We start from the raw sequence: 25,923 nt of genomic DNA on the forward strand, positions 1-25,923 counted from the left end.
TTCATCAATAGCACTGTCAAAATACTGGATTTTAAACTTGCTGGTTCCCTCTTTCCACCAATGCAGCCAAACAGCAGTTCAAACATAACTATCCCACAAAAACATTCCAGGGATGTTTACTAGCTGGAAACTTGCAGATAATGACCTCTAAAGAATCCTACCAAAAATTACCATAATCTACAAGTGCTTGGTCATAGCTAACTGTGTGACACACAGAGCCACAGTTTGCAGTGACCTAGAGGGTGGGAAATAACCAAATAACATCTCTTACCTGAGGAGGTGCTGAGTGGAATAACTGGAAGAAAAGGCCTTGGTGTTACTGACTGATCCACTGTGATCAGTGTACAAATACACTGAGGGTTCATTTACCCACACAGTGCTGCTGGTGAATGGAGTAAGATCCAGCACTGTAATGGCAAGTTAAATCTCTAAGAGATTTATCTCTAAATTTCTAAATTAAATCTCTGAATTCCTCTGCAATTCTTTCATTAACATTTGAGTACAAGAAGGGCTAAATCATATTTATTTTAATGTGAAAACAGTTCAACAACTAAGAAAATTCCAGTTGAGGCAGGAGCCAAATGTTTTCTCCAGTAAGGCAACCACATGTATAAACTGTTGTGTTGTTCTACATCATAGCTATGGATTGCTGTGGTGGAGAAAGATAATTCTCATCCCTTACCAGCCTGTGTGGGAATCCTCACCTTTCACTCTGAATTACATTGTCATCCCCTCAGCTGTGCTGCAGCAAACTACAAACACATTCCAAACTGCACAGAGCAGCACAATCCTTTTGTGATGGATATGATAAATCCTCAGCCCCCACTCCTCCTTGGACACCCTTCTCTGCTGGAAAAGACCAGGCCACAAACTATTATCAATCCTAGTGATGGATGAGGTGCCAAATGTTTCCTGTGCCCTCAGAGCACAGAGCAGCAGCCTCCAGTTCATGGGGGATGTGGGGAGGGGGAGCTGGGACATGGGGGCTCCGTGGGCACCACATTTCCAACTGAGGCCACACCAGCTTCAGGTGCCCCAGGTAGGAGAATACAAGAGGAAAGAGAGTTCCTCAGTGACATAAAACTTTAAACCACAGAAGGGGATAGAGGAAGGGGAAAAAAAGAGCTTATTTTCCTTTTTGAAGAGTTTCTGCTTCATTTATTGTTTTACAGTACCAGAATCTAACACTAACCCAGAAAGAACCTGATCACATCACAGGCTTCATTAGGAACTAATTTAAACTGGCCAGAGCATTGTCTAACTTAAGACTACACTAAAGCATTTTTATTATTGTCTTGGCAAAAGTAAGTAATTGGTCCCTTATTCATTATTTGTATTAGAATGGCAGCCAGACACCCACTAAAGAAAATCTCTGTGAGGCCAGATGCTCTGGAAATACAGATCAGAACTGTCCTTACTCTAGAGAGCTTACAATCTAAGAAAGCTTTGCAGATGTTTGCATCAAGAGATGTTTGTATGCCTTGCAATGTTCAAGATTACCAGGGCAGATCCACCAAAGTTAAAGATCAAGATGAATACTCAGATTTGGTGACCAATTTCCCATATGTGCCACTTCAGTCACCAAGTCAGTCAGATGCTGTCATCAATTTTAATCTTCTCTTTAGCACAGTAGATGAGTCATTGAAAGGCTGGTGAACAGAACTATAGCCAAGATTCTCAACTCCAAGGAACTCAGATGACACGGACCTTAAAGGTTCAACTCACTCTACTCCAGGTGGGATAATTTGCAGAAGTTACTAAATCATATTTTCAAGTCAACTCCAGTGTTACAGGATAGGTTTCCAGACCCTGGCACACCACACAAACACATTCATTATGCTCTGAGAAATTCTGAGGGTTTAAGGCAATTTTTTAATGTGCCATATAAACTATAGTCACGAGTGTTACCTGTTTGTCTTTTTAAGAAAAAAAAAGAGAGACCAGAGGCAAAAATAATCTCTTTAAACCTCTAGGTAATGACATGTATTATGATGTAAGAAGGAAGAACAATGGCAGTAGTATCTGGCAGTTGGTGTTTTGGCTGAAGTTATGAATCTATGTGGAATATTTCTGTAGATTTTCCTCATGGTCATCCTCCCCATGCTGCTGTTGATAATGCTGGTACAATTTGGATCCCCAGGCTCCCCCCATCCCTTCTACTGTTGGAAAGTGTCCGTTGGACATATTGAGTATAATGGAGGTCAAGGATTTAATGTAGTTTTTGGCCAGAGTGAGAGTCTCTATTTTGGAAAGTTTGTTCTCAGCCCTCACGTGAGGGATGACCTCGCGCAGGGCCTGGAAGGCGTTGTTGAGTTTGTGCATCCTCTGCCTCTCACGCTCGTTGCTCTCCAGCCTCCTCAGCAGCCTGTCCTTGCTGCTCCAAGCACGCCTGCCTCTGCCTGGAGGGCTCTTGCTGCTCTCCTTGTTTCCTCCATTCCTCCTTTCTTTGCGCCGCAAACATTTCACCAGTTCCTTTTTTCTCATTGCTGGCTCTTCGGAAAACGCTTCTTTGTCAGTGGTTTGCCTTTGTTTCTTTCCTTTGGTTTTAGTCTTCATGTTTTGTTGGATTGGCTGGTATTAATGGTCAATGTGCTGTAAAAACATAACACCAAGATTCAGCTGGGAGGAGAGCTTGCAGAGGGAACAGAGGGCAAGTGAATGGAACCAGTGAAACAAAGATGCAGTAAATCACCTATGGGTGAAAAACAGATGCCTCTGCTTTCTTAGAAACAGGCCTTAAAGCAGAGAGGTTTTTCCTTTATCATTGGACATAAGAGAAAATGGTCTCCAAGTCGATTCAGTCTTTCTGTAGAAAAGTGAACCACAACTCAAAAACCATGCAGAATACAACAGTCAGTGAGGTTTAGTAACACATTGCCTCTGGTTTGATCTCTTATGCTGCTGTTGTCTCCCAGCTCCTCACTCCCCCACGTTATAATAAAGCCATGCACCACTTCCATGTACATGTGCTGGCTTAGGGGGGTATTAGACAGACCCTCAGTCTCTTACTCAAAGTAATTTCTCCTTGAACTCCTGGTAATTGGTTTTTGTAGGCACAGGTTTCCACTGTGAGAGGAGTCCACTAGAGGGAAACATGGCACACTCTCAGGGAGAAGCTCCGAGCCAGCCACATGTTTTCAGCTGCAGCATTTCTGTGTTGTGGGCTGGTCCTCAACACACACACACAAAAAAGCACTTCCCTCTCTCAACAAAAATCCAATAATGGCAGGGCTTAACTGCAGTTACTGCCCCAGATCAACAGCAGCAGAGCAGGCTATTTTCCAAGTTAGCCATAAAAACACAGCAATGTTCCTTCCTCTGCATTAGGTGACAGCACTGGTATTTTACCTCCCTCAGCCCATATTCTGTGCCCACATCACATCTGAATACAACAGCACCACAGCAACTCTGCCTCTAACACCAACAATCAGTGTTACTAAGAGACATTCCCAAAATATGCTCTTTCCACAGTCTTCCAGTTCGTGTAGTCAAAAGGTTTGGTGTAAACAAAATACATTTTTATGGCGATACTATTGTGTAGGAGCAGAGAGTTGGTGAGCCAATAAAAAATGAAGGAAAAAGAAGAACAAAAACCCTAGCCCCAGATGTGAGACTGTCCCAGTACAACCTCAACCTTAGCTGGAGCAGGTGGTGCTGCGTCCGGCAGGTCCTGGCTGTGCTGTGGTAAATACCCCCTCCTGCCACATTTCTCATTTCTTGAAAGCCATGTTCAGCTGCTGGGCTTGCATACTGACTCAGTTCTCTGCCTGCAAGGACATCCTGGCCATCCCCAAGTTCCTTACTACCAAAGAGGCAACTTTACCAAACAGGGCAGGAATTCACAAAGCAGCTGGGCTACAGCAGCACCCAGGTGATGACAGCTGAAAGACGGTACCAAGCAGCTTGTGTTGTGGGAGCCTAAAAACATGCTGGAGACACAGAGGTATCTTCAGAGAGGAAACAGGTCCCAAGGCAAGCACCAGGTTTGTTCTGCACTGTTTGTGTAACTCACTTGGCAGAAAAGGCACAGCTACGGTAGAGCACAAAGGAGTGGAAGCCTCCCTGCCCAAGCACAAGAAGCACTGCTGGGGAGTGCTGCTGTTTGGAAGAAAACAGCCCACAGGACTTGGTGAAGAGGGGGTTCATGGAGACAGCCAGGAGAGAAAGTTGGGAGAAGATCCAAGAGAAGGGAAGCTTCAGCAAACTGTGAGAGCAAAGTAGTCTTTAAAACTCCAGGCTGGGCAAAAGCAAATGGGGTATAATGGGATAACAAGGTGCCTAGCTGGCAGGTTTGCTCTTAGACTGCCACTGCTGTAATCTGGAGAAGTAACCTTAGAGAGCCCCAGCTCAGCTGCTGGGAGTCCCAGAAAGGTGTTATCAGAGTGTGCAAGGAGCAAACAAATTGTGGGGGGATCAGGAGCAACAGACTGGAGTGGTCAAGAGAAACCAAAGAGAGCAGCCAAATACCAACACACTTAACACCCTGTGCAGCCATCTACCGGGCTGGCATCCCTCTTCTGTGACTTACCACTCCACCCGCTGCTGAGAAGGTGCCTGGGGCCCAAGGGGCAACGCGGCAGAGACCCGGGGGGAGCCAGGAACAGCAGCAAGGGCTGCGGGGACAAGAGGGTGGGAACGCCGCGTGTGCTCTGAGCGAGGCAGGCTCTGTCAGCAGGAGCGTGCGAGGGGCCCAGGCCCTGCCCCGGCCCGAGGAGCCCCGGGCAGGCGCTGCCCGAGCCCCGCAGGCGGAGGCAGCCGCAGGCAGGGCCGGCGCTGCCCCGGACACGTCGCTTTAGCGGCGGGGGCGGGCCCGGCGGGCGGGAGCTCCGGCGCCTCGGCGGGCAGGGACCCGCACACCCCGCCGAGGGGCCGGGCACGGCCACAGCGCCCCGCTCACGGCTCCCGCCCGTGCTCGGGGTGGTCACAGCGCCGGCGGTGACACGGGGGACACAGGGCACGGGGAGGCGGCTCGGGTGTCACCGACACTGAGGCAGGCACAGCGCTGTCACCGCAGGAGGGGCCGGGCCAGGGCCTCCTCAGCAGGTGGAGTGTCCCCGGCTGCCCGAGGACACGGTCTGTCCCAGCTCTGTTCTGCACCTTGTCACAGCACCCGTGTGACACAGGCCCACAGACACAGCACCGCCATCTCTTTGAGAACTTGCTGCTCATGAAGATTGCAAGTTCTCAAATTCTTTGATAATAAGTTCTATATAAGGTGACCAATTTAGTGCCATGGGATCTTTAGCATCTGTTCTCATTAATGACCACTGCCTTGGTCAAATTTCAGCCCAGTAGTTATATTTTACCTAATGAAGTTAAGTCATCTTGATATCAGTTTCTCATTCCCAGGTCACAACAGGTGCCAGCACTCAACAGCTGCCATGAGAGGTGGGGGCTTCCACAAGAGCCTCCATCAACACTGCAGGGCTGCCCCGGGCCATGCCCCCCTCCCGGAGAACAGGGAACACCAGCACCCTCCTCTCCTCCTGCCCAGCCTGGAACAGCCGCAGCATCTCACCAAGGCAGCTCCCAGGGAACACCAGCACTTCATTTATTTACCTGGTGATTTTTGGTCCATTCAGCACATGCACTTAGAAAAACCAAGCAACTCTTCTAGGAAGAAATTCAGTGAACACTGAGAAAACATCATTAACCTGTTTTCTGAAGTTATAAATTTCAAAATTCACATTCTTCCTATAGATCTCTAATTCTATGATTGAAAGCAAAATTCAGTATTCAGAATGACACTGTTTCTGTTTTAATGATTGCTTCTCTACTGACTGTGAACACACTTTACCTGAAATTTTCACAAGAATGATGATACTGGAAGAATTTAAAGGTGACTATGCTATTTACCGTGGGCTCATCTGCTGGGACTGTGGCTTTGAACTTTTGGAACTTTCTCAACCTCAGGAGACTAATAAATATATCTTACAGTAGAACTACACTGCTGGCATCTGTTTAAAAATGAACAAACAGACAAAGAGATTATAAATATATAACTGTATTTTATTTTTAATATTAAATATTTTTAAATTACAAGCAGTTTCTTGAATCACACTATGCATGATAATCAATATACAGTAGAAATTACAATTTAAAAATGTACACAATTTAAAGACATTTTGACCTGAAATTTCATTAACTATGATATATTGCCATAAACCTCATACCTGTATTAAATTACAATAGGAAAACCTCATACCTATGATTTTGTTACATAGTTTCTCATTTACAAATAGAATTGAACATTATATATACACACACATCAGTACCATTTATCATTTAAGTTACACCTACATCTGTGCAAGTTCAAACAATTTCATAAACAAAACTAACTGTAAGTCATATTCAAGTTTCTGAAAAACAGGCTGCTGGTATTACAAATACTTATTTTCAATAAGTTTATATGATGTTTGACTCTCCTCTAGATTTCTTCCCATTTTGTACCAAAGCCATTAACATGTATGACTTAAAGCTGAAGTAATTTTTTTGAAGTAACTCCATTCTTATTTAAGGCTATTTCTTATAAGGCTAATGTACTTGAATTCCACCTTTCACCAACTCCAACACAAATAGCCAAGTCACTGACACCTGACAATGCTGACATTTTAGGATAGTGCTTAATCATAAAAAAAAGTCTTTCTACCAACCAGCCTCCTCATGAAAGATTGAGTTATTACATAAAAATCTGCTAAAAATACTGATACAAAGAATGAGGCTTAAATGGCTTTCATTAGTGCATCAACAAGGATATGAAAAAACAGTTAAATCTGCTCATTTCCATAAATGCAGTTATACACAGTGTATCTGCAGCTGGGGCATTTGGGAGAGTACAGGTGTTCCCACTGAAACTGGACACACTTGTTGCTCTCTTGGCTTCTCACTACAGATCCTAATGTTCAAACAAACTTCTTTAGGTGGGAAAAATCTGATCTTTTAAATACCTTTAGTAGCCAAATTGAGACAATGCCTTCATTATTCAAACAATCCAGGTAATCTACTAGAGAAGGAATTAAGCTGTAACCAGTCCTCATAATAAACCATTGAAAATAGATACATGTACTTCTAAAATGGAGACCAGGCTTAAGTAGCTAGTGCAAGAAATTACATAGAGTGTAATGAATGATTTGGAACAAATCCCCTCATTATAATGTAACATGTTGGAATTACTGATTCATCTTCATTGTGCCACTTAACTGCCAGGCAGATATTTAAGTATTGCTAGTAGTTGATCAGATCTTTAAGTGTTATTTTTTAACCCCAAAAGACAGTTTATATTATTGCAATCCAGCCGACTGGATTACGGAAATTAAAATTTATGTTTAAGTGATCTGAGTTAACTTTAAATATTTATTTCTCTTCATTGTACAGCTAAAAAGGACATTACCTTGCTTAGTATCATACACATCTCATTTTGGAAAAAATGCTCCTTTGGCAATTCATTAGCAATGAGTCCATTTGGACAAAGGAGTAAACTTTTACTTCCTGTGTAAGCTTTTCTTTAAACCCAGGTGAAGAATAAAAATCTTAGATTTCCATCAAGCAAAGGAAATTCCTGATGTGCAAGATAAACATCTGATTTTCCAGAATTACAAGGAACAAAATGCACAACCAAATGACAACATTCTGGAGCATAAGCTTTTATTTAACCCAGAATTATTTTTTAAATAAAATGATTCAAAATTAAGGCTGAACTCCAGGTCTGACAAGTTTTTCACCACGTAAGGCAGACAAGCCCACATGTTCCCTGCAGACCATTATGGAGTTTCATTCTTACTATGATGAAAATTTAAAGACAGATGAGGTACCCTAAATCTAGCTGTATCAAGGAGTGTAATGTTGGAATTATGGAGTTTCTAAGCAAGAGTTTGTGCACAAGGTCTATTACCAACATTTTAAAATATTTTCAGTAGCACACAGCTTCCTTAAACCCTCTACAGTATATACTGTAAGCCTGTATTAAGAACTACTTGACTTTGCCTTCTAAATAATGTTTTGGGAAAGGTCACTAGGAAAATTCAGTTCCTCACTTCATACTGAAGAATAATTCTGACTAACTCTGAACCTGAGTGCCTCATCAGAAAAAGATATCTCAATTCATTGGCAACTTCAAACAACATTATTAACTAAATCATTCCCTTTTAATCAGTATGGAAGCCATTCTGGTTTAAGGGCAAAATAACGTTGGAAAAAAACCAGTTAACATATTCTTGTCATTTTTAAAACATACTTAAAAATCAAAATTAACGCAGAGGTATACAAAAAAAATAAACATCTGAAAATATCTAGTCCTCCCATCTCCATATGATGAAAATTCTCTGGTGACTGGATCTGGACACAGAGCACTTGGACCACCATTATCTCAAGCGCCTGCCAAAACAGCCACTAAAATACAAAGTACTTCGTATTTCAGTGCGTTTGTATTTTAGTACAAGTAAACAAATACAAAGCCAGGTAAACTGCTTCTATCAGTGTTTCCTACAGATCTGAACTGCATAAGGCATTCCAAGAAGTCAGGGATTTGTTTCTCAACTGAACTCGCTTTGGAGTAATAATTAAGGATATCTTTTTCCAAGTTTAGAGGATTAAATCAGCTAAATGCATGGTAGAGCAAGGAAGGTTAAGCCCCCCACTGTCTTCCCTTCCCTACAGGCTTCAGAACAAACCTACTGTACTGCAGCCTTTGTTCAGAATGCATTTCAAGATGTACCATGGAGCTCTGCAGACATCTTAAAATGGATCTGGCCCTATAACGGGTGCAGAACTGGGCATTAACCATTAATCAAAATTGTCATAACATCACCAAGAGGTAGATTTACCACAGGCCTCTGAATGGAGCCCAGATCTGCAGTCAGCAGAAGAATGAGCTTCAAAATTCACAGAATGTACAACTGAAGGGCCAAGTGTACCCAAATCCAGTCTATTGAAATTAGTCTTTATGTAAGATTCATAAATTCCAGAGTTTTGTACAAGCAATTTTCCCTCTTCTTTCTCCAAGGCAGAAATTGCAATAAAAACTGGAAGGCCCTTAACTTTGATATAGTCAGATGCTATTACAGTTGAAGCAGTCAGTAGGATCATATGTAGGAATTAAGAGACATTATCTCTTTCATCTAAAAATTCCAGAGTATATCATATATTCTTTTCCAGTTTCCTATAAAACATGAACACTAACAACCATTCTATAACCATTATCATTTTAGAAATGGTACTGAATATAAGATTTCAGCAAGTCTAACATAATACTCAGAAGTTATGTACGTTTTATGAGTACCGTGCATAGCAAAAGGCTACAAAAAGGACAAATTAAACTGGATAACTGGGCCAATTCAACTTGTCTTGTTTTCCTTGAAAGATTTAAGATTTTGATTCTGTACATCATCAGGAAATAAAGGAAGAATAATCCATAGTGCAATTGTAATAAGCAAAGTAATATGTAGTGATATCTTTTTGAATAAATATGGCTCACTACTGATCAACTATCATTCAAACAGTTCCATCAACACAGCCACCTGTTGCACAGGACAGGTATACACAATTCTACAACAGGTGTATGTTCAAATAGATAATGAACTACATGGAAAAATATAAAAAGAATATTATACAATCTCATACATAAACCAGACTGTAGTGTAATTGCTTTACTTGTTTAAGTTATCTGAAAAATACTTCAAGTACTTGAAAACAGCGGCAGAATCATCTTTCAATGAAAAGCAAAATTGCACTGATTTAAAAATACATTACAAAGTTAAATACACATTCAAATTAATGTCCTGATTTAACATTGCTTTCAGTGTTTACTTCCATTTCTCAGTACTTCTTGATTACCTGTGTTACTCCAGGAGGATCCAAAGTTTAGATAAGGAAGTTTCAAACACAAAGTCTATGTGTTTTATGTATGGAGTCCAAGCACATTTAAATTGATTTAATCTTTTTCTCCATCTTCACTGCTTCCTATTAGTAAAGGAAAGGTCATAAGATACAGTGAGATTCTTCTGCACAGCCCTCACTTCTTTGTAAAAGTCTTGCTAGAACTTGGCATTCTGCTGTTTTGCCCTTCCAAGTTTTGGTTAATTTTTCCCTACACTTTCAACTACTGTAAACATTTGGTTCATTTATTCATAGACATCTGCCTCAATCACACAGTTCAATGTCACTTCTTAGGACACATAAGGCAATGCAGGATCTCCAAAATACTCTCTCTTATCTGTAAGTTACTAAGCAGCAAATATTATCTAATCAATAAGCACAATACAAGAACAATACAACGCTATATAACACTGATTACATATTTATAGACATTGACCATAAGCAAGGCTCTGCTATCAGTAATATTTATTTTTAATAATGCAATTGTTATCAAGATTAATAATATGCCAGAGCAATTCAAGTGTGGTTATTTTTGCTTCTCTTAACCCTCAAAAACATATCAAAGGTTAAAAAAGTTTTTGGTTACTGACAAGAAGGCTTGTTAATAAACACTGCTAGTACTCAATATTGCTCTGAATGGATTGTTTGGCTCTCCTAACAAAAGCTATCCTATTCACAGCTCTAAAAAACACGCTGCAGTTGTCGAGAGAATGTCAAGAATGCAATGTCTAAAAAGCAATATGAAAAGAAAACTAAACTGTAAAATAAGCTTACACAATAATAGCAGAAACATTATGTTCCTGGCATCCTCATCCTGTGCAATGAAAACACAATTGTGACTTAAGACAGTGCAATAACCAGAATTAATAACTGCCATAGTGTGGCAGGTGCAACAGCAGGATTGCAGAGGGTTCATTCATCCAAATACAGCACTTGGGTTTTTAACACAAAAACTGAGAGCTTGTTCTGTAAATGTTCTACCACAATTTTGTACCAACTTGGACACAAATAATCTCAATCTCCATGGAAAACTATGTCTTAACTGAAACACAAGACCAGACATGAACTTTCATAGTGTTAAAAATGTACTTCTACATTTGGCATTTAAATAGAACAAAACTTATTGTATCTGTTCCTTTATCTTTACATAAAGATTTCAATTTGTATCTTTAAAGTAATCATCATAACTGAATCACTTACCTCCTTGCTCTATATCTGAATCTGTAAGATGTGTAAGAGAAAAGCTTGCCATGTTTGCAGGAGAGATGGAGAATCTGGAATAAGGGGATGAATGTGACCAGTTCTGATCAAGAGTCCGGGATGGTGGAGGTGGAGAGAAGTACTTTGATGGCTGCAGGGGTGCTTTAGAACCAATGAGACTGTTAGCTGCCTGGGAGATAAAGGATGGCTCTGGAGAAGAGAAGTCATCATCCCACTCAAAGCCTCCACCTTGGGGAGAGGAAGGGAAAAAAAAAGTAAGAAAGAAGAAAAAAGTAGCATTACAGTAATGTCATGTAAGGTCACCCAGAGCTGTACAAGTAGACTGGAAGATTGCATTAACCCCAAACAAAACCCGTGTCCCTGGGCAGGGTTCCAGCCCAGGGAGTCCCAAAGATTTGTCACACTCAGTTTGGCTGCCTCTCAGGCAACCCTGGACACATCAATATATAAAGAACCAGTATCACATCCCAGCTTTGCTCCTCAGGAACAAGGGAATCTGAGCCCAGCTGCAGTGTGTGCTTAGGACGCAAGATTGAAGCCAACATGGTCCAGTGAATTTACAGATCACATAGAGTTTAATGACTTCTCATAAAAGGCTCTGCATAAAACAGTCTCGGCCCCTGCTGTGTATAAATATATTCATGTACCTTCTTCATCTGTTGAGCTTTCTGAATTTGCAAATCTGTTTAAGTAACCAGGGCTGGAAGATGGAACAGGAGAGCTGCCAGCACCTTCCCCGTTCACGTCTATCCCACGGCTTCCCAGCTCCTTCGTTGGTGTTTCCTAAGGCAAACAAAGTCACTTTTTGAACTCTTTTACACACAATGTCTCCATGCCTTCAGATGCCAGCACCCACAAACACTCCCCCATCCTGCCATCAAGTCAAACGTGGAATTAAAAGGTCTGTAAACGGTCACAACACCACAACAAGACTTTGAGTTACAGATTAGCACCTACAAGTACTTCTAAAGAAAGCTTCATCAAATCTATGCTAAAATGCACACAGGAAACGACTATTTAAATATTATTTACTATATAAAATGGTTTCATATTTGTAGGAACAAGTACCTTCCAACTAAAAACAGTTCCCATATCAGCTTAACATGGGTAGGGGTTTTTTTCCTCTTTAATAAAGCCTTATCCCAACATTTTATTTTTTTTTAATCCCCTAATCATGTTCAGGATAAAGGGCCAGACTTTGTACAGCCGGTATTGGAAGCAGCCAACATTTTATCAGCTATTGTAATAAAAAGTAAAGAGTTCAACAACTAAGAGCAGTTTAAACACAGCTGATTTTTTCCTTCCCCTCTTACAAAAGGATTACTATTCTACAGGGTGCCTAAACACAAATAAATCACCTATGTTTTCTATTCCAAAACACAGTTAACTATAATATTTAGGTGCGTCATCATAAGCAACATTTCCAAAGCTTGACAATGTGACTGTTCTTTAAACTCACTGGACTAGTTTAGTTGCCATAATGCTAAAATACAATCCCCTCTGTATCCAGTTACAGAAGTTAAAAATTGATAAAGCTGACAGGGAAACAAAAGTAACCTTGAATTTTATAAGCAGATCACTGTGTCACTGAACATGAATCCCACAGGATTAATAAAAATTAGCATTACCATCTAAATACTGTTCTTATCTTTGATTATGATCTTAGATAAATTTACCTAAGTGCTAACTAACATGAGGTTCAGAGTTAGGCTTCAGTTTGAGTTTTGGGGTTGTTTTTGTTTAATTATTGGCTTTTTTGCTTTCTTCCTTTCTTTTATAAAGCATCTTAAAGACTTCAAACTCATTAAACAGATAAGCTGTTTCTATAAAGCTGCAACAATATTCTGTCAAAATAAAATAATTAAATCTTGTCCACAGCAATGCTGTCTCACATACTCAAATTAAATACATCTTATAAACAGCAGAAAAACATCACTAAAACCTGTTTCATTCAGTACATGCAGTCAAGGGTCCAACAGCAAAGGAGACTCATGATTTGGAAACCAAAGCAAAATCCTCCTTCACTTCAGATTAGTGCAGCTATTCCAGCAGCACAAAACTGGACCTACCCAAGTCACAAAGTTCTTTCTTCTTTATATATAAATATTATTCTTTTATATACATAAATTCTTACATAGCCTTAATATATAAAGAAAAAATAACTCACGTCATGAACAAGCTGTAACCCTGCCAAAACAAGAAAGGTGCTTTTGTAACAAGGTTTTCCCAAATATTAAGCAATTTATTCAGCTGCTCCTTGTTTAAACCAAAAAAAAAAGGGCAAGCCAACAAAAATTTTACTTAGTAATTAAAAAGAAGGGTACCTGATCAAACAAATACACTGTCACATCATCAAAGAACGTTACAGCCTTTTTCTCATCTTTCCAAAGCTCAGGCTGCCTTTCATTAAGAGGTTTTGGAAGTTTCAACAAGCTTCTCAAATGTTTTCCATCATCTTTTTCAGTAACTATCTCAGGTACTTGATGAACAGTTTCATCTTCACTGTCAGAACTCAGACTATGCATATGAAAAGTCCTCATGTCATCCTCAGAATCACTGTTTTCATCTTCCTCATCTGCATCATCACCATCTTCTAAATCAAGCATTCCAGCCACGCTGAGTTTGCCGAGGTATTTCCCTTCAATATCTGGCTCTTTCAGCTTTTGTCCTTCCATGTGATAGAAGGACTTCTCACTGTTACTCAGATCTAAAGCCATGTTGTGCACAGGCTTTAAGTCTCTGTGTGAAAGGAGCTCTGAAGTGTTAGTGCCAACACAAGAGACACTTTTATGGGAAGTCTCAGATAGTTTTATTTCATCCCTCAGGTTACCTTCCATCACTATTTCCAGGGAAGTCAGAGCAGCCTCAGCCCACTCATCAGGACACCCCTGCATCCTTTCATCCATCTCTTGAATCTCTAAATTGTGGTTTAGTTCCAGTTTTGAGTTTTGATTATCATCACCCTGGTAATTCCTCACATCACACGTTTGCTGTCTCTCTTCAAAACCACAAACCTCTTCAGTGTGATTCTCTCTTCTGTTGGAGGAAATAAGACACACAGTCTCTCTGGACAGATTTACAGACTCCTCTGGTTTTTTATCTGGCTCAGAATCATTATCAGAGAAATAGGCTGAGTCTCTATAAGAGTTTTGATTTCCACTCAGAAAAACCACCGGGGTTATTTCAAAATTGCTGTTCACTGCATCCAAACAAGCTGCTGCTTCTGACACAATGATGACTGGATTAGAAGGTAAAGCACTGACACTGTTCTCATTCACACACAGAGCAGTTTCCACATTGGAAGTGTCCTCAACAGGGACATGGGAAGTCCATTCTGGAGATTCCAGGTTTTCTGTTTCATAGCCACTGTCAGCAGGTTTATCTGGTGGCAAAAGTTTCTGAGGACTTTGAGCCTGTAAAGATTCTAAAACCTCATTTACATCTAAAGAATCCAAAGAATCAGGAGTCTCTAAGGCTTGCTCTACAGTTTGTATAGGAGATGGGCTGTCTTCCAAAAGGCTGTCCTGACTGGTACAATCTGAAGCAGCAACAGAAATTGAGGTCACCTCTTCTGGAGCATCCTTACAGTTCTCAAAATGATTTGATGTTTCTTGTATTTCCTCCAATAAACATTCATTTTTTTTTAATATGGGAGAACTATCTTGCACATTTCTTTTCCTATCTTCCTGATCACTACATTTTTCTTTGTTAAATGTTGTTTCATCAGACTTGAAAAGCATTCCCTGTTTCATCTGTGCATCACACTCATCTGTTTCAATAGCAACACTGCATGGACTGTTTCCAACATTATTATTTTTGGCATTATAAGATAGCTCTTCTTGACAGAGAACATCGGTGTTACAGGACATGACTTCATTCACTTCTACATTTAGAAATTTCTCCTCATCCTTCAAAATAGGAAGATTTGCACAGCTATCAGATGAATTATGTGCTGTGGGTGGACTAGAGGATGCCTGCATTTCTACAGGAGTCTGAGACTGGGAACTGGGATCTTTACTCATTGTCACTGGGTTAAAATTTTCATCTTTCATTGTTCTAAGACTTTCATGTATTAAAGAAAAGACCTGTGCATTTTCAGCCAGCACAGGCTCAGGCTCTACAGAGTTTCTTTTAGAGGTTTCTAATATACTTTTTAGAACACCATCTGAGTACTGCCCAAAATCACTGCTGTTTTTTCTAGGCAATAACCCTGTTAATAAGTTTTTCTCTTGAAGAAATAAGAAGTTATCAGAAAGTTCTTCTAAAGTTACCAGCTCTGACTGGTTAGAGATATTTTCACATAAGGAGACAGTTTCATTTTCAGAAGCATGATTAGAATGCTCCTTCTCAGAAGAGCCAACTGTCTTTCTAGCATCTGTGTTTGAGTTCAAAACAGCTGGTTTAAAGTCTTTAGGAGAATCATTTGTTTCAGCAAACCCAAGTATTCTTCTATTTGCCAATTCTTCTGCTCTATCAATGTCAGTAAATATACTCTGGAAAGGACTTTCTGGACTATTGGTAGCAGTCAAAAATTCCTCTTTAGGATCTGTATTGTAGTGGAAGAAGTCCCCATCAGTACTAGATTCTTCAACATCAAGATCCCTGAGAACCGTGAAATGAGAATTTTTTTCTTGTACAGCTTCTTGATGATCAACTTCTGTGGTTAATACAACTGATTGATTATCAAAATTCATGCTGCAGCCACTTCCTTTTTCCTCTAACTGGATATAGTAGTCGTTTCCAACAGAAAGTTTGTGTGCATCAAACACAGGTAACACTCCAGGGACAGCAAGTGATGCCTCTTGACCACTTCCATCCTGTGCTCCTGGTCCTTGCTCTGAAAGTGACCTCTCAAAGACCTCCACTGGATAGAAAATACTTGTGTAGTTCATGGCTTCATCAGGATTCACATGACCACATTCATCAAAGTGATCATGTTTAGCTGCCTCCCAGATGTATTCAAAGCTCAGACCATGGCTTGTTTCAGTTACTGTCAGAACCTCCTCCAGCTCGTGGCCAAGTCTATCTCCTGTGAAGTGATCCAAGATTGGGAATGCAGAATTACTTGCTTCTCTGTTTGAGGTGTTTGGTTTCAGCGCATTCCACTGCTGTTCAAAATCAATCTCTGAGTCCCTTTGGCTCTGCATGCGGAGGTAAGTTAAGAGTCTGTGCACTTCTTCTGCCGTTGGTCTCTTTTCTGGAGGCAGCCAACAGAACTGCAGAACTTCATACCTACACAAATAAAAACATTTTCAATAGGTTTCACACTAACATGCCTCAGAGTACCAGTATCACTGGCAGAACTTCCATCTCCAGCACATCCCTTTACTCCCTTTACCTAGGGTTTGTTTGCTGAGTTTCCATGTAGCAATTTCAATGTGTTTAAGAGAACTGAGTAATTTCAGAAACTTCTTCAGCAGTTTTATGAATAAATAGAAACACTTAAAGTTTACCATCTATCAGAGTATGGCTGCTCCAGACGTGGCTTGAAGGGCTTAACCTGCTTCTCCTTGATGACATGGGTTAGGACCTCCCTGTCAGAGAAGTCTGAGTAAGGCCGAGCACCATTCTCAAACAGCTCCCACAGCGTCACACCCAGGGACCTGCAAAAGAGCAGCACAGGACTGGGCACTCTCAGAACTATTTTAGAGTGGCTTTTATCAGAAAGGATATGCAAAGCATAACTGGCAAGAAGCAATACATACTATTCCCCATCGTCTCTAGAATAACTTCAGAACTTACTTCATTTTGACAGAATGCTAAAAGCCTGAAGGATAAAGTTGCTTGAAGGCAACAACAATGAAGACAACAAAACATAGAAGGTCTCAAATTATTTGATCAGGGAAAACCCCCACATATAATAAAATACTATATTTTCAACAATTTAAAAATAAAAAATATTGGTTGGTTTTTTTTTTTTTTATAGTGTATAGAAATGAGATTAAAAAACCTTACAGTTAGTCCAATAGAAGAGAAAAAGCTTTCATGAGAAATTGCAGTTATAGGTCAAACTGCTAGAAAACTCATCTCTCTTCCAGAGTTCACAGAATTCTTTATTGTCAAGCTGCAGTGGTCAAAAGCTGCCTCTGCTCAGTGCTGCATCTGTACTGTATCCAACACTAATCACATTTTCACTGAGTACAGTCAATGCCAATCTTTGGGGAATCTTTCTGTGCTCAAAATGCAAAGTAACTGACTCTGCACGTAGAATAATGTAGATTGGGTGTCTGGAATCATCTAGTTCAAACCTGTTCAAAGCAGCCCTGCATAAGAGGCACTAAAATACAAATTGGAAACATTAAGACCCTGGCTGCTTGCAGTCCAGATGAACTGGACTGGTATGAGCTGAGGAAACCTCCTTGGAGGATGGAAGCAAATTAGTTATTACATAATTTCTATATGCCCTACTTGCTTTCTGCACCCCTACTTTTAAAACACCAAACAAACCCTAGGTTACTATTTAATAACTTTCAAATATAAAGCAGGAATTAACTATAATGTTTTCAGAAATGTTAGCCTAATCCACAATTTCCATTATCCAAATTTCTTGGGGCTTGAGAACTGAAGTGGAACTTGGCTATTTCAAAAATGTTCATCCTCAAGAGTTCACCAGCCATTGTCTATCAGCTCTCTGGCAGCAGAAACCATCAGTTAATTGTTGCTCTCAAATGCTGCAGCAAGAACACAGCATTTTAATTAAAATGCCACTGTTCTACCATTTTAACTTCATCAGGCTCTAGTGGGATCATCTTTTTATGTCACTCACAGCTACTTATTTTTAGAAAAATAATTTACCATTTATTTATAAACATCTGAAGGTATTTTTATTAATATAAAACGTTTATTAATTAATAAAATTAATATAATTATAAGTAATTGTTAATTAATATAAAATGTTCATTAATATAAAATGCTTCTGTTTATTAATATAAGCACCTATTATTATGCTAAACATTTTTGCTTGCTCCAATTTTCTCTCAACAGATTTCTAAGCATCTTTCCAAAGCAGGATATAGTTTCAGGTTTACAGTGATTAACCCACTGTACATCTGATGCATCAGGCTAATTTAAATATTATTTACTCCTTCATGTAACATTTGAAAATATGTTCACAGATCTCTCATTGAAATTTCTTAAAGCCTTCTACATACCATATGTTACTGTATTTATTTTGCTCTGCTGATAACAGTCTGTCTTGAAAACTTGTTACTAACTCAGGTGCAGTCCATCGTAGAGGAACAAGTTTCTTCTCATCTGTCTCAATATAATCTTCCTAAATTATTGATGAAAATGAAGAAAAAAAAAACATAAAAAGGCTGAACATATATTGGATCAACTTCCAGACAGTGACAGTCCTTTCCTTAACACATTTTCCTGTGATGCCTATGTAAAAAATTATAATTAAAAAAAAAATCCTGTCTTCCCCATGTAGCAGAGAAAAACGTTATGGAGGAAAGTCATTCACTGGTCACCGCATAGCAGAAAACTGAATGCCAATTTCTTGTTTAAGGTTTGGTACTTACAAAATTTTTTAAATAATGTCCTTAATTTTTCACTTTATTGATATACTTTAATATTTTGAATATTCTCATTAAGAAATTTGAACTTTTCTTTCAAACATGTCCTTAAAACAGATTAAAATTAGTTTGTTCATATTGTAGGACCACTGTAAATAGGACCAAAAAAGGGTAGATTTAGCAGAAGATTCCAAAAGCAAAAACTCTACTCATCTCTAGAAAGGTACCTATTCTGGTACATGAACTCACTACAGTTATTTGCCAGTAATACTTTGAAAGTTCATTATTCAAATAAAGGACAATCTTAGTATCAGTTCACAACTTTGAAGCATGCTTGCTGTAACCTTGGCCCCTGAATCCTTTAAAAAAAGTGGTCCATGACAAGATTAACTCACCTTATACCTACTGAATCCTATACCATAATCTCCTACTTTGACATTTAAATCGGATGTAAGGAAGCAATTCCGTAAGGCCAAGTCACTGCAAATGCAAACAAACAATCAGTGAGACAAACCAGGAGGTCTTCGAGGCAAATTCAAATGGGTTAACAGAAGTTTCAGTTCTTAGAACAGTCAGGTCACAGTTTGAAGTATCAAATGAAAAACCAAGAAAACACTTTTTAGAAACTTAGAATCTAAAAGTCAAGGACTTGTGCAGAGTTACAGGTTACAGTTGCAAGTAATAGGAGCAGATCAGTAACACAAAACAGCGCGGAGCACTCAGCATCCACTCTAGATAGTTCAGCAATCTCTGTGCATGAGCTACAGCCTGACCCCATAGACCTAAACCCTGCTGAAGGCTGAGGCAAGCTGAGTGCAAGCAAGGCATGCTCCTGGAGCTCCTGCAGCTCCCTTCCTGATCCTCTTCTGAGCAAATGAAACCAGCCCCTGCACTCTGAAAAACCAACTCATATGCAGGGCAAATCCAGGCACAGGAACTGGGGAAAGGAATTTCTAAAATACAATTGTGATCTAAACCAAACATTAAGATAATAAAAACGTAAACAACAAAAAAACTAAGTTTTAGAACCTACACACGCCAACAATTGATTCCATATCTCACTGGAATACTGTGGCCACTACAGTTCCATACAAACACTCATCACTTCCAGAAAAAACAAACACTGATAGGGTTTCTCCTTAGAGAGGATGTATTGGACAAGGTTTCTTTTATGGCCAGAAGGCTGTGATTTCCCTTGGGCACTCCCACTGCTTCAAAGGAGAATCAGTTTAGAGCCACAGAGCCAAGCAGACTCTGCATTCTGGAATCCAAAGAAAACTAAACACAGTGACAAGGCAATCCCATTTAAAGCTTTCATACAAAAACCCTGGACTATTATGCTGTCCTGTATAAAAAAGTTCAAGGTGCAGTCACCTCTCTAGAGCAGACTCTTAAGCATTCAAACTACACACAGCATTTCCATGCAGTGATTGCATTCTGCTCACAATCCTCTCCTGGAGATTACGTGGGCTGTTCACATGCTCCAGTGATGTCACCCCTCTTCACACCTAGCACTGCATGGCTTGCATTTTAACTGTCATAAGCAAAATCTATGCTTCAGCATAGATTAAATCAGATCAGCAATTCAGATTAAATAATAATTTATCAGCAATTCAGATTAAATAATAATTACAATATCATACTGAGCAACCAGTAATATCTTAAATCTACAGTTAAGTTCCTTTAGTAACAAACCCATACATTACACATGAGCCAGAACTACAGACAGTTTTTCAAAAAGACCAACAGAAAAAATAATATATTTCATAGAAGTCTTCCAATAAACAAACCACAAAGCTCTTGAATCAACACAGAATTTGCTCCCAGCTTCTACCATAAACCAGACCACAAAAACTCATGAACCAGCACTGCTGCTGTAATAATACAAAGAGGCAGTTTTAGGAAACCCATCAAGCAAACTCAGAAATTTATGCAAGTTTAATGAAGCTGGAACTGTGGCTGCGACAGCAAAGAGCTCAGCAGACTAATTGCTCAAATATTTCACTTTTCAGTTTCACAGAGGGGTCTAGGCAATTAAGTGCCCTGGAAGAACTCTACCTTTGCTTCTGTTAAAAAAAGTCTCTGGAGTACAAACAGTCTGAAAGCCACAGCTTGTCTGCTGCAAAGACAGATGATGATGTTTTCCTTTCCAGAGTCATTGAACTACACAGGTCAGAAACACATCTACAACCTTCAAGTATGTCCCAGAGCTTCCCAAATTGTTTTCTACTATTTAAATAAATATCCTGGAAGAGAAAAATTGTTGGCTGCTTGAATTTACCACTAACAACAAAATCACTGATGCTGGAGCTTTACCACTTACTCTGACAGCATCAGGATAGTGTTGCTAGAAGTAAACATTACAATGAGAATCTTGCAGATCCACAGATTAATTATTTACCAAGTTTATCTGTATTTCACTAAAAATGCACTGTTAAATTGAATACCTACAGAGCCATGCTGCTGCAAGACAAGAAACTGATCCCTCTGTTAGACAGGTACAACTGGTATTACCTCCAAGTCATTTGAAATTGTTAAATAGGTTAAAAGAAGAGTTCTGTTCATCAGCCACCAGCTGAGTCCAGGCTTTCGGGTTTTTTCAGGGTTTTGCTGCTGTTTTAAATCTGCACCTTTTAAGACTTAGGTTTGAGAGCTCATTTCTCCCTGAACACAAGATCTCTGCCCTCCCTAAGCAGCAAGATGCTCATTAATAAGCTCCAACACAAGCTCCTGACTCGCTGACAGGGTGATGCAAGTGCTGGTTCACAGCAGAGAACAGACTGACAAACTGTCTTGTGGCACCCAAGGTTTCACCACGGAAGCCACATTTGGAGAACAAGTACTCTTTGATATTTCAGTCATCTTAGAGGTTAATAACTTCCAGTTCCTTAATACCTTTACATTTAAAGCAAAAAAAAAAATTTTGTATTTTTTTGGCCAACTTGTTCCATGAATGAATTTTCCCAGCCGTTTGCAACTACTGCCATTCTTTCAGTATTCGCTACATTAACTTTAATTAAAAATAATTATATTAATTAAAAATAAATCTAGCATTTCTCCTGATGGGAACAAGATTTTTCTGCTAGCATGATTACTTTGAAATCTGACTACCTCCTTTAGTGAAGCTTTAAATGTTACATGAACAACATCAGTGAGAGAATACCCCTTTCAGTCAGATTTTCCTTCTAAACTCATCTTCCTCCTTACTGCATTAGAAAAGGGTTTTTTTTCCATTTTTAGTAACACAGGTAACATTACCAAAGAAGTTCTAAATTTCTACAATCTAATAAAAATTCACAGCCCATAAGATTCACTGTAACAGAATTTTAACATCCCTCCTTTCACGATAAACGAAATTAATTTGACTTGGCCAAGAATTACTCCATGTGGACTGGCTTGGCACCAGGTTGTGTTCGATGGGCTGCAAACCCAAAGAGCAGCTGATCAGCTTTCAGGCAGGTGGAGCTGAACACCACCACACTGCAGCTCAGTTAGCACCTTCATTAGCATCACACCTCAGGCTATTTCACATGTTTGTGCAAACACAGTCTTCAGCACCCCTGGATTTTAATGAAAACACCCAGCTGAGTTTCAGAGTGTATCTGGGCTGAGTGGCATTTCTCTGGAGCCTACCTGTGCACAAAGTTGTGTTTGTGCATTACAGCGAGGCCGGCAGCAATCTCACACGCCATTCTCTGCAGCAGCATTATCTGAGACTCTCCCCTAATGTGCTCCTGCTCATTGCAGATGTAAGTTTTCAGGTCACCCTGTAAAAGAAGTTGAAGATATTTATTAGCCTTATATGTTGGTTGAATAAAAAAAAAAAATTTAATAATTTTAAAATTTATTTCTAAAGATCCAACTGACCACATTACTTATTTACCACATTTATGCTCAATAAAATAAAGCTCCTCAAGCTTCCAGTCTCCATAAAGGATCTTACAAAAGTCATCTAAGGCATTTGGTATTGTCCTTAAGGGTTTTTAATCTAATAATTTAGTAATTAGCATCCTAAATCAGACTGCCACGTAAAACCTGTCATGCATTAATAACTTCCATTAAAAAAAGAGAGTTTGATGAGCCTCTGCTTTTAAATGAGATGAGTTTTCAAGTGCTCCAAATCAGCAAAGCTGTCTGTCTGGAAATTTGTAAGGGGCTGGAAGGGAGAGACTACAGAGAAGAGAGTTTCAGACATTGCCAGCTCACCAGCTTTCTGTATAAAAAGCATGGTAATACAGCCCATTCCAGTCAGAGAATTCTGATGATGGCAGCAGTTTTACTGAACCCAGGCAATGCTGAGCAATAGATATGTAATTAATGAGCCCACAGAAGCACTTCATAAATTACTAAAAAAAGAAGCTTTGAAATAGAGGAAAATAATTGAATACTGTCCAAACATTCAGGAAATGGAAGACTTATGGAGTAAGAGAATCCAAGCAAGGGAAAAAACAAGTTTCTCATGCCACCGTTGTTCATTTTCTCACAGTTTGATTTTCAATCCACCAGCCCTGTATTTTTGTTATTTAAAATATAGAGTTTCTGAAAGGTTAGCAAATTACTTTAAAGACATTTCTGCATTGAGACTGCACAATGTATATCACAACTTGTTTCCCCAGCATAACATCCTGGCCTTTGTCCATGTCCATTGTCTTCCCAAATCCTGGGCCAGGAAGCTCTTGCCAGAGCAGAGTTCCAAACAATTAGGAAAGGAACAGTGTTTGTAACACACACGGGTTCCAAACGGCAGAGCCCAAGGAATACAAGCCCTGAACTCCCAGCTGAGCTGACTGTAGGTGGCAGCAAGAGCCTGAAGAAAGTCAGACTCTGAAATTGTCATTCATTAAAACAGCAACTGCTTGCTTAGGGCTTGTCCCAGGTGGATTAAGTTCCTAGGATGCCTGAAATGCACCCAGGAATTACTTTTTAATTTTTAAATGCATTAGCAACAGCAGTGCTGTGTGACATCCCTTATTTAGTAAATTATTCATGTAGGCACATATTTTTGTAGGAAAACCAACTTTTATTAAATCCAGCACTTTGAAACATACTGGTTCTATGTTCCCATTCTGGTCTAATTAAGGCTACCAGCCAGGTTAAAAATATAAAATAGGAACTTTTGGTACTGCTCTAAAAGGACATTGCTTGTACCAAACTGGAGTGAACCAATGGTCACACTCAGGGGCTGAACTGCCCTTCAGAAGGTCCTGGAGAAGCTGAAGAATGTTTCAACAGGGACCTTATGAAACTCCAGAAAGACAAATGCAAACTCTCACAGCTGGGAAGGAAAAATCCCCTGCAACAGCACAAAGTGAGCAGTGGCAGCTGGGCAGCAGCTCTGCAGGAAGGGACCTGGGAGCTGCAGAGAGCCCTGAGTGCCCTGGCAGCAGGCTGGGAGCAGCTCCTGGGCTGCACAGCCAGGGCCAGGCCCAGGGGAGCTCCCAGCACCTCCTCAGCACTGGGCAGATGACACAGAGCCTGTGCTCAGAACTGGCTGCTCCAGAACAGACAAACTGGAGCAGGTTCAGCAAAAAGCCACCATGACAGTCAGGGGTCACAGCACTTCCCCATGAGGAGAGGCTGAGGGAACCAGGATCACTCATGGAGAAAGACTTCAGCACAATGACTGCCCAGCAGAAGTTATTAAAAGCTAAGCCAGGCTCCTCCATGGATGGAGGATGAGAGAGATCAGGCATGAGCTGAAACATGGAGAGCTCAGACTGAGTGTAAGGGAAGGAGTTTTTCACATAAGGACATGAACAGAAGTGCAGGCTGCCCAGAAAGAACACGCAGTTTCCATCCCTGGATATTTTCAGGATTCAGCTGGACAAAGCCTGAGAAATCCAGTCTGAACTCAGGATGATATGGCTTTGAGGAGGAGGCTGGAGATCTCCTGAGCTCCTTGCTAGCCTGAATTATCCTATGATGCTTCCCTGCCTAAAAGCAGACAGTAGCAAAACAGCAACATTATCCCTGCACTATTTTGAGAGCCACAAAATGGCCCTTTATTGACAGACTTTTTAACACAGTAAATATCAAAGGTTATATATATCTGAATAAATGCAGTTCTGCAAAATTCACTGCAGAGACATCTAAATATAAAAAGCTCAATAATCATGCTTGAGGAAGGCTCTACTTTCTCTCCAACCTCCTCTGCCACTCTGCCTTTTCCCTCCTCTCCTGGGATTCCATGAAGAACTGCATTTTGCCTTCCTTCCCATCCTTCCCTGTTCAGCCATTTTTATAAGTTTCAATACACTTTTCTCTGTAACAGCCAGAAGCTGGGGCACACTTACAGTCAGTGCTCTTTGGCAGGTTTTTCTTTGTGCAAATTCCATACTGGGTTCATGTGAACACCCAAATGGCTGACATGACTTTCTAACCAGAAGGCATTGATGGTTTTAAAACTAATGAGGTTTTAAAAATGGGAAACAGCTACCAAATTACATCAACTGAACACATTCTACCAAATTGTCATAACCTGACACATCCTCCCTTTATTGTTAAACCACACACCACTGATAAATCTGCTCTTTGGCTCATATCCACATATTGACCATGATCATTAAATAGATTCACTGAACTCTTTGATTACGACGTTTTCATGGCAAAGATTCTTTTTTGATTAGAACATGCTTTCAAGGGGCAGTAATTAAAAAAAGAACCAATCACTGCAAGCAGACACCTTCCCCTAACAGCAACATCCCTAAAGTAAGCTGCAGAGCATTCCAGGCAAATACTGCATCCTGCTGATCTCATCTGCCCAGGGAATTGCAAGACTTGAAGAATTTCTGGAAGAATTTGATAGGCAAATCAGCCTCCCAATATATATGCAACTTCCACATTTGAATAACTTTCCTTTTACTCATAAATTATGTCAATCCATTAGAGGATTTGCTGTGCTGACAAAATGCTGGCCACACACAGGGCTGAGTAATATATTAAAGTTAATAAGACAGCAACCACTATTTTAACCCTGGCATCATTCTGCAATGTTTTACAGTGAACAGTTAACTATTCATAGCAGCCTGCACCAACATACAACACAACTAATATGGGGAAAGGGGCTGTTAGACCTTTTTGAGCATTTCTTTTTATATTTACTGTTTTCTAAATAATTTTAACACAGGCAAAGCATAGAATTTAACAGCTTAAATCACTTATGTGCAACGGACTTCTCTTGTTTCTTTCCCAGCTCTGCAAAGCAAGGGATACAGAGCAACTTGGGTTACATTATAAAATAGACTAAATGGTAGCCAAAACAGTTCTTGCACATGCAACCAGCAATCTTGTGTACCAGAAATGGATCAGGAGT

General features: G+C 39.9%; 2 protein-coding genes across 2 annotated transcripts in view; both read right to left on the bottom strand.

Annotated features, from left to right (window-relative positions):
- Positions 1 to 2,001: 2,001 nt before the first annotated feature.
- Positions 2,002 to 2,630, bottom strand: BHLHA15 (basic helix-loop-helix family member a15). Its single transcript, XM_030958360.1, has one exon. It carries the CDS (start codon positions 2,554 to 2,556, stop codon positions 2,056 to 2,058), a length of 501 nt encoding a protein of 166 aa, XP_030814220.1. The 5' UTR covers positions 2,557 to 2,630; the 3' UTR covers positions 2,002 to 2,055.
- Positions 2,631 to 5,988: 3,358 nt separating this feature from the next.
- The window catches only part of LMTK2 (lemur tyrosine kinase 2), a 41,941-nt gene continuing 22,006 nt past the window's right edge, over positions 5,989 to 25,923 (bottom strand). The window contains exons 7-14 of the mRNA XM_030957993.1: positions 22,245 to 22,378; positions 19,007 to 19,091; positions 18,246 to 18,367; positions 16,548 to 16,697; positions 13,419 to 16,326; positions 11,742 to 11,877; positions 11,074 to 11,322; positions 5,989 to 9,957 (exon numbers count right to left, since the gene is read on the bottom strand). Of these exons, the coding sequence (XP_030813853.1) occupies positions 9,929 to 9,957; positions 11,074 to 11,322; positions 11,742 to 11,877; positions 13,419 to 16,326; positions 16,548 to 16,697; positions 18,246 to 18,367; positions 19,007 to 19,091; positions 22,245 to 22,378 (3,813 nt within the window). The 3' untranslated portion in view covers positions 5,989 to 9,928. The remainder of the gene's footprint in view (positions 9,958 to 11,073; positions 11,323 to 11,741; positions 11,878 to 13,418; positions 16,327 to 16,547; positions 16,698 to 18,245; positions 18,368 to 19,006; positions 19,092 to 22,244; positions 22,379 to 25,923) is intronic.

Source organism: Camarhynchus parvulus, chromosome 14 (genome assembly GCF_901933205.1).
Source record: "Camarhynchus parvulus chromosome 14, STF_HiC, whole genome shotgun sequence".
Classification (NCBI taxonomy): Eukaryota; Metazoa; Chordata; class Aves; order Passeriformes; family Thraupidae; genus Camarhynchus; species Camarhynchus parvulus.

Coding starts and splice junctions, on each gene's coding strand:
- BHLHA15 (XM_030958360.1), bottom strand. CDS start 2,556: ATGAAGACTAAAACCAAAGGAAAGAAACAAAGGCAAACCACTGACAAA.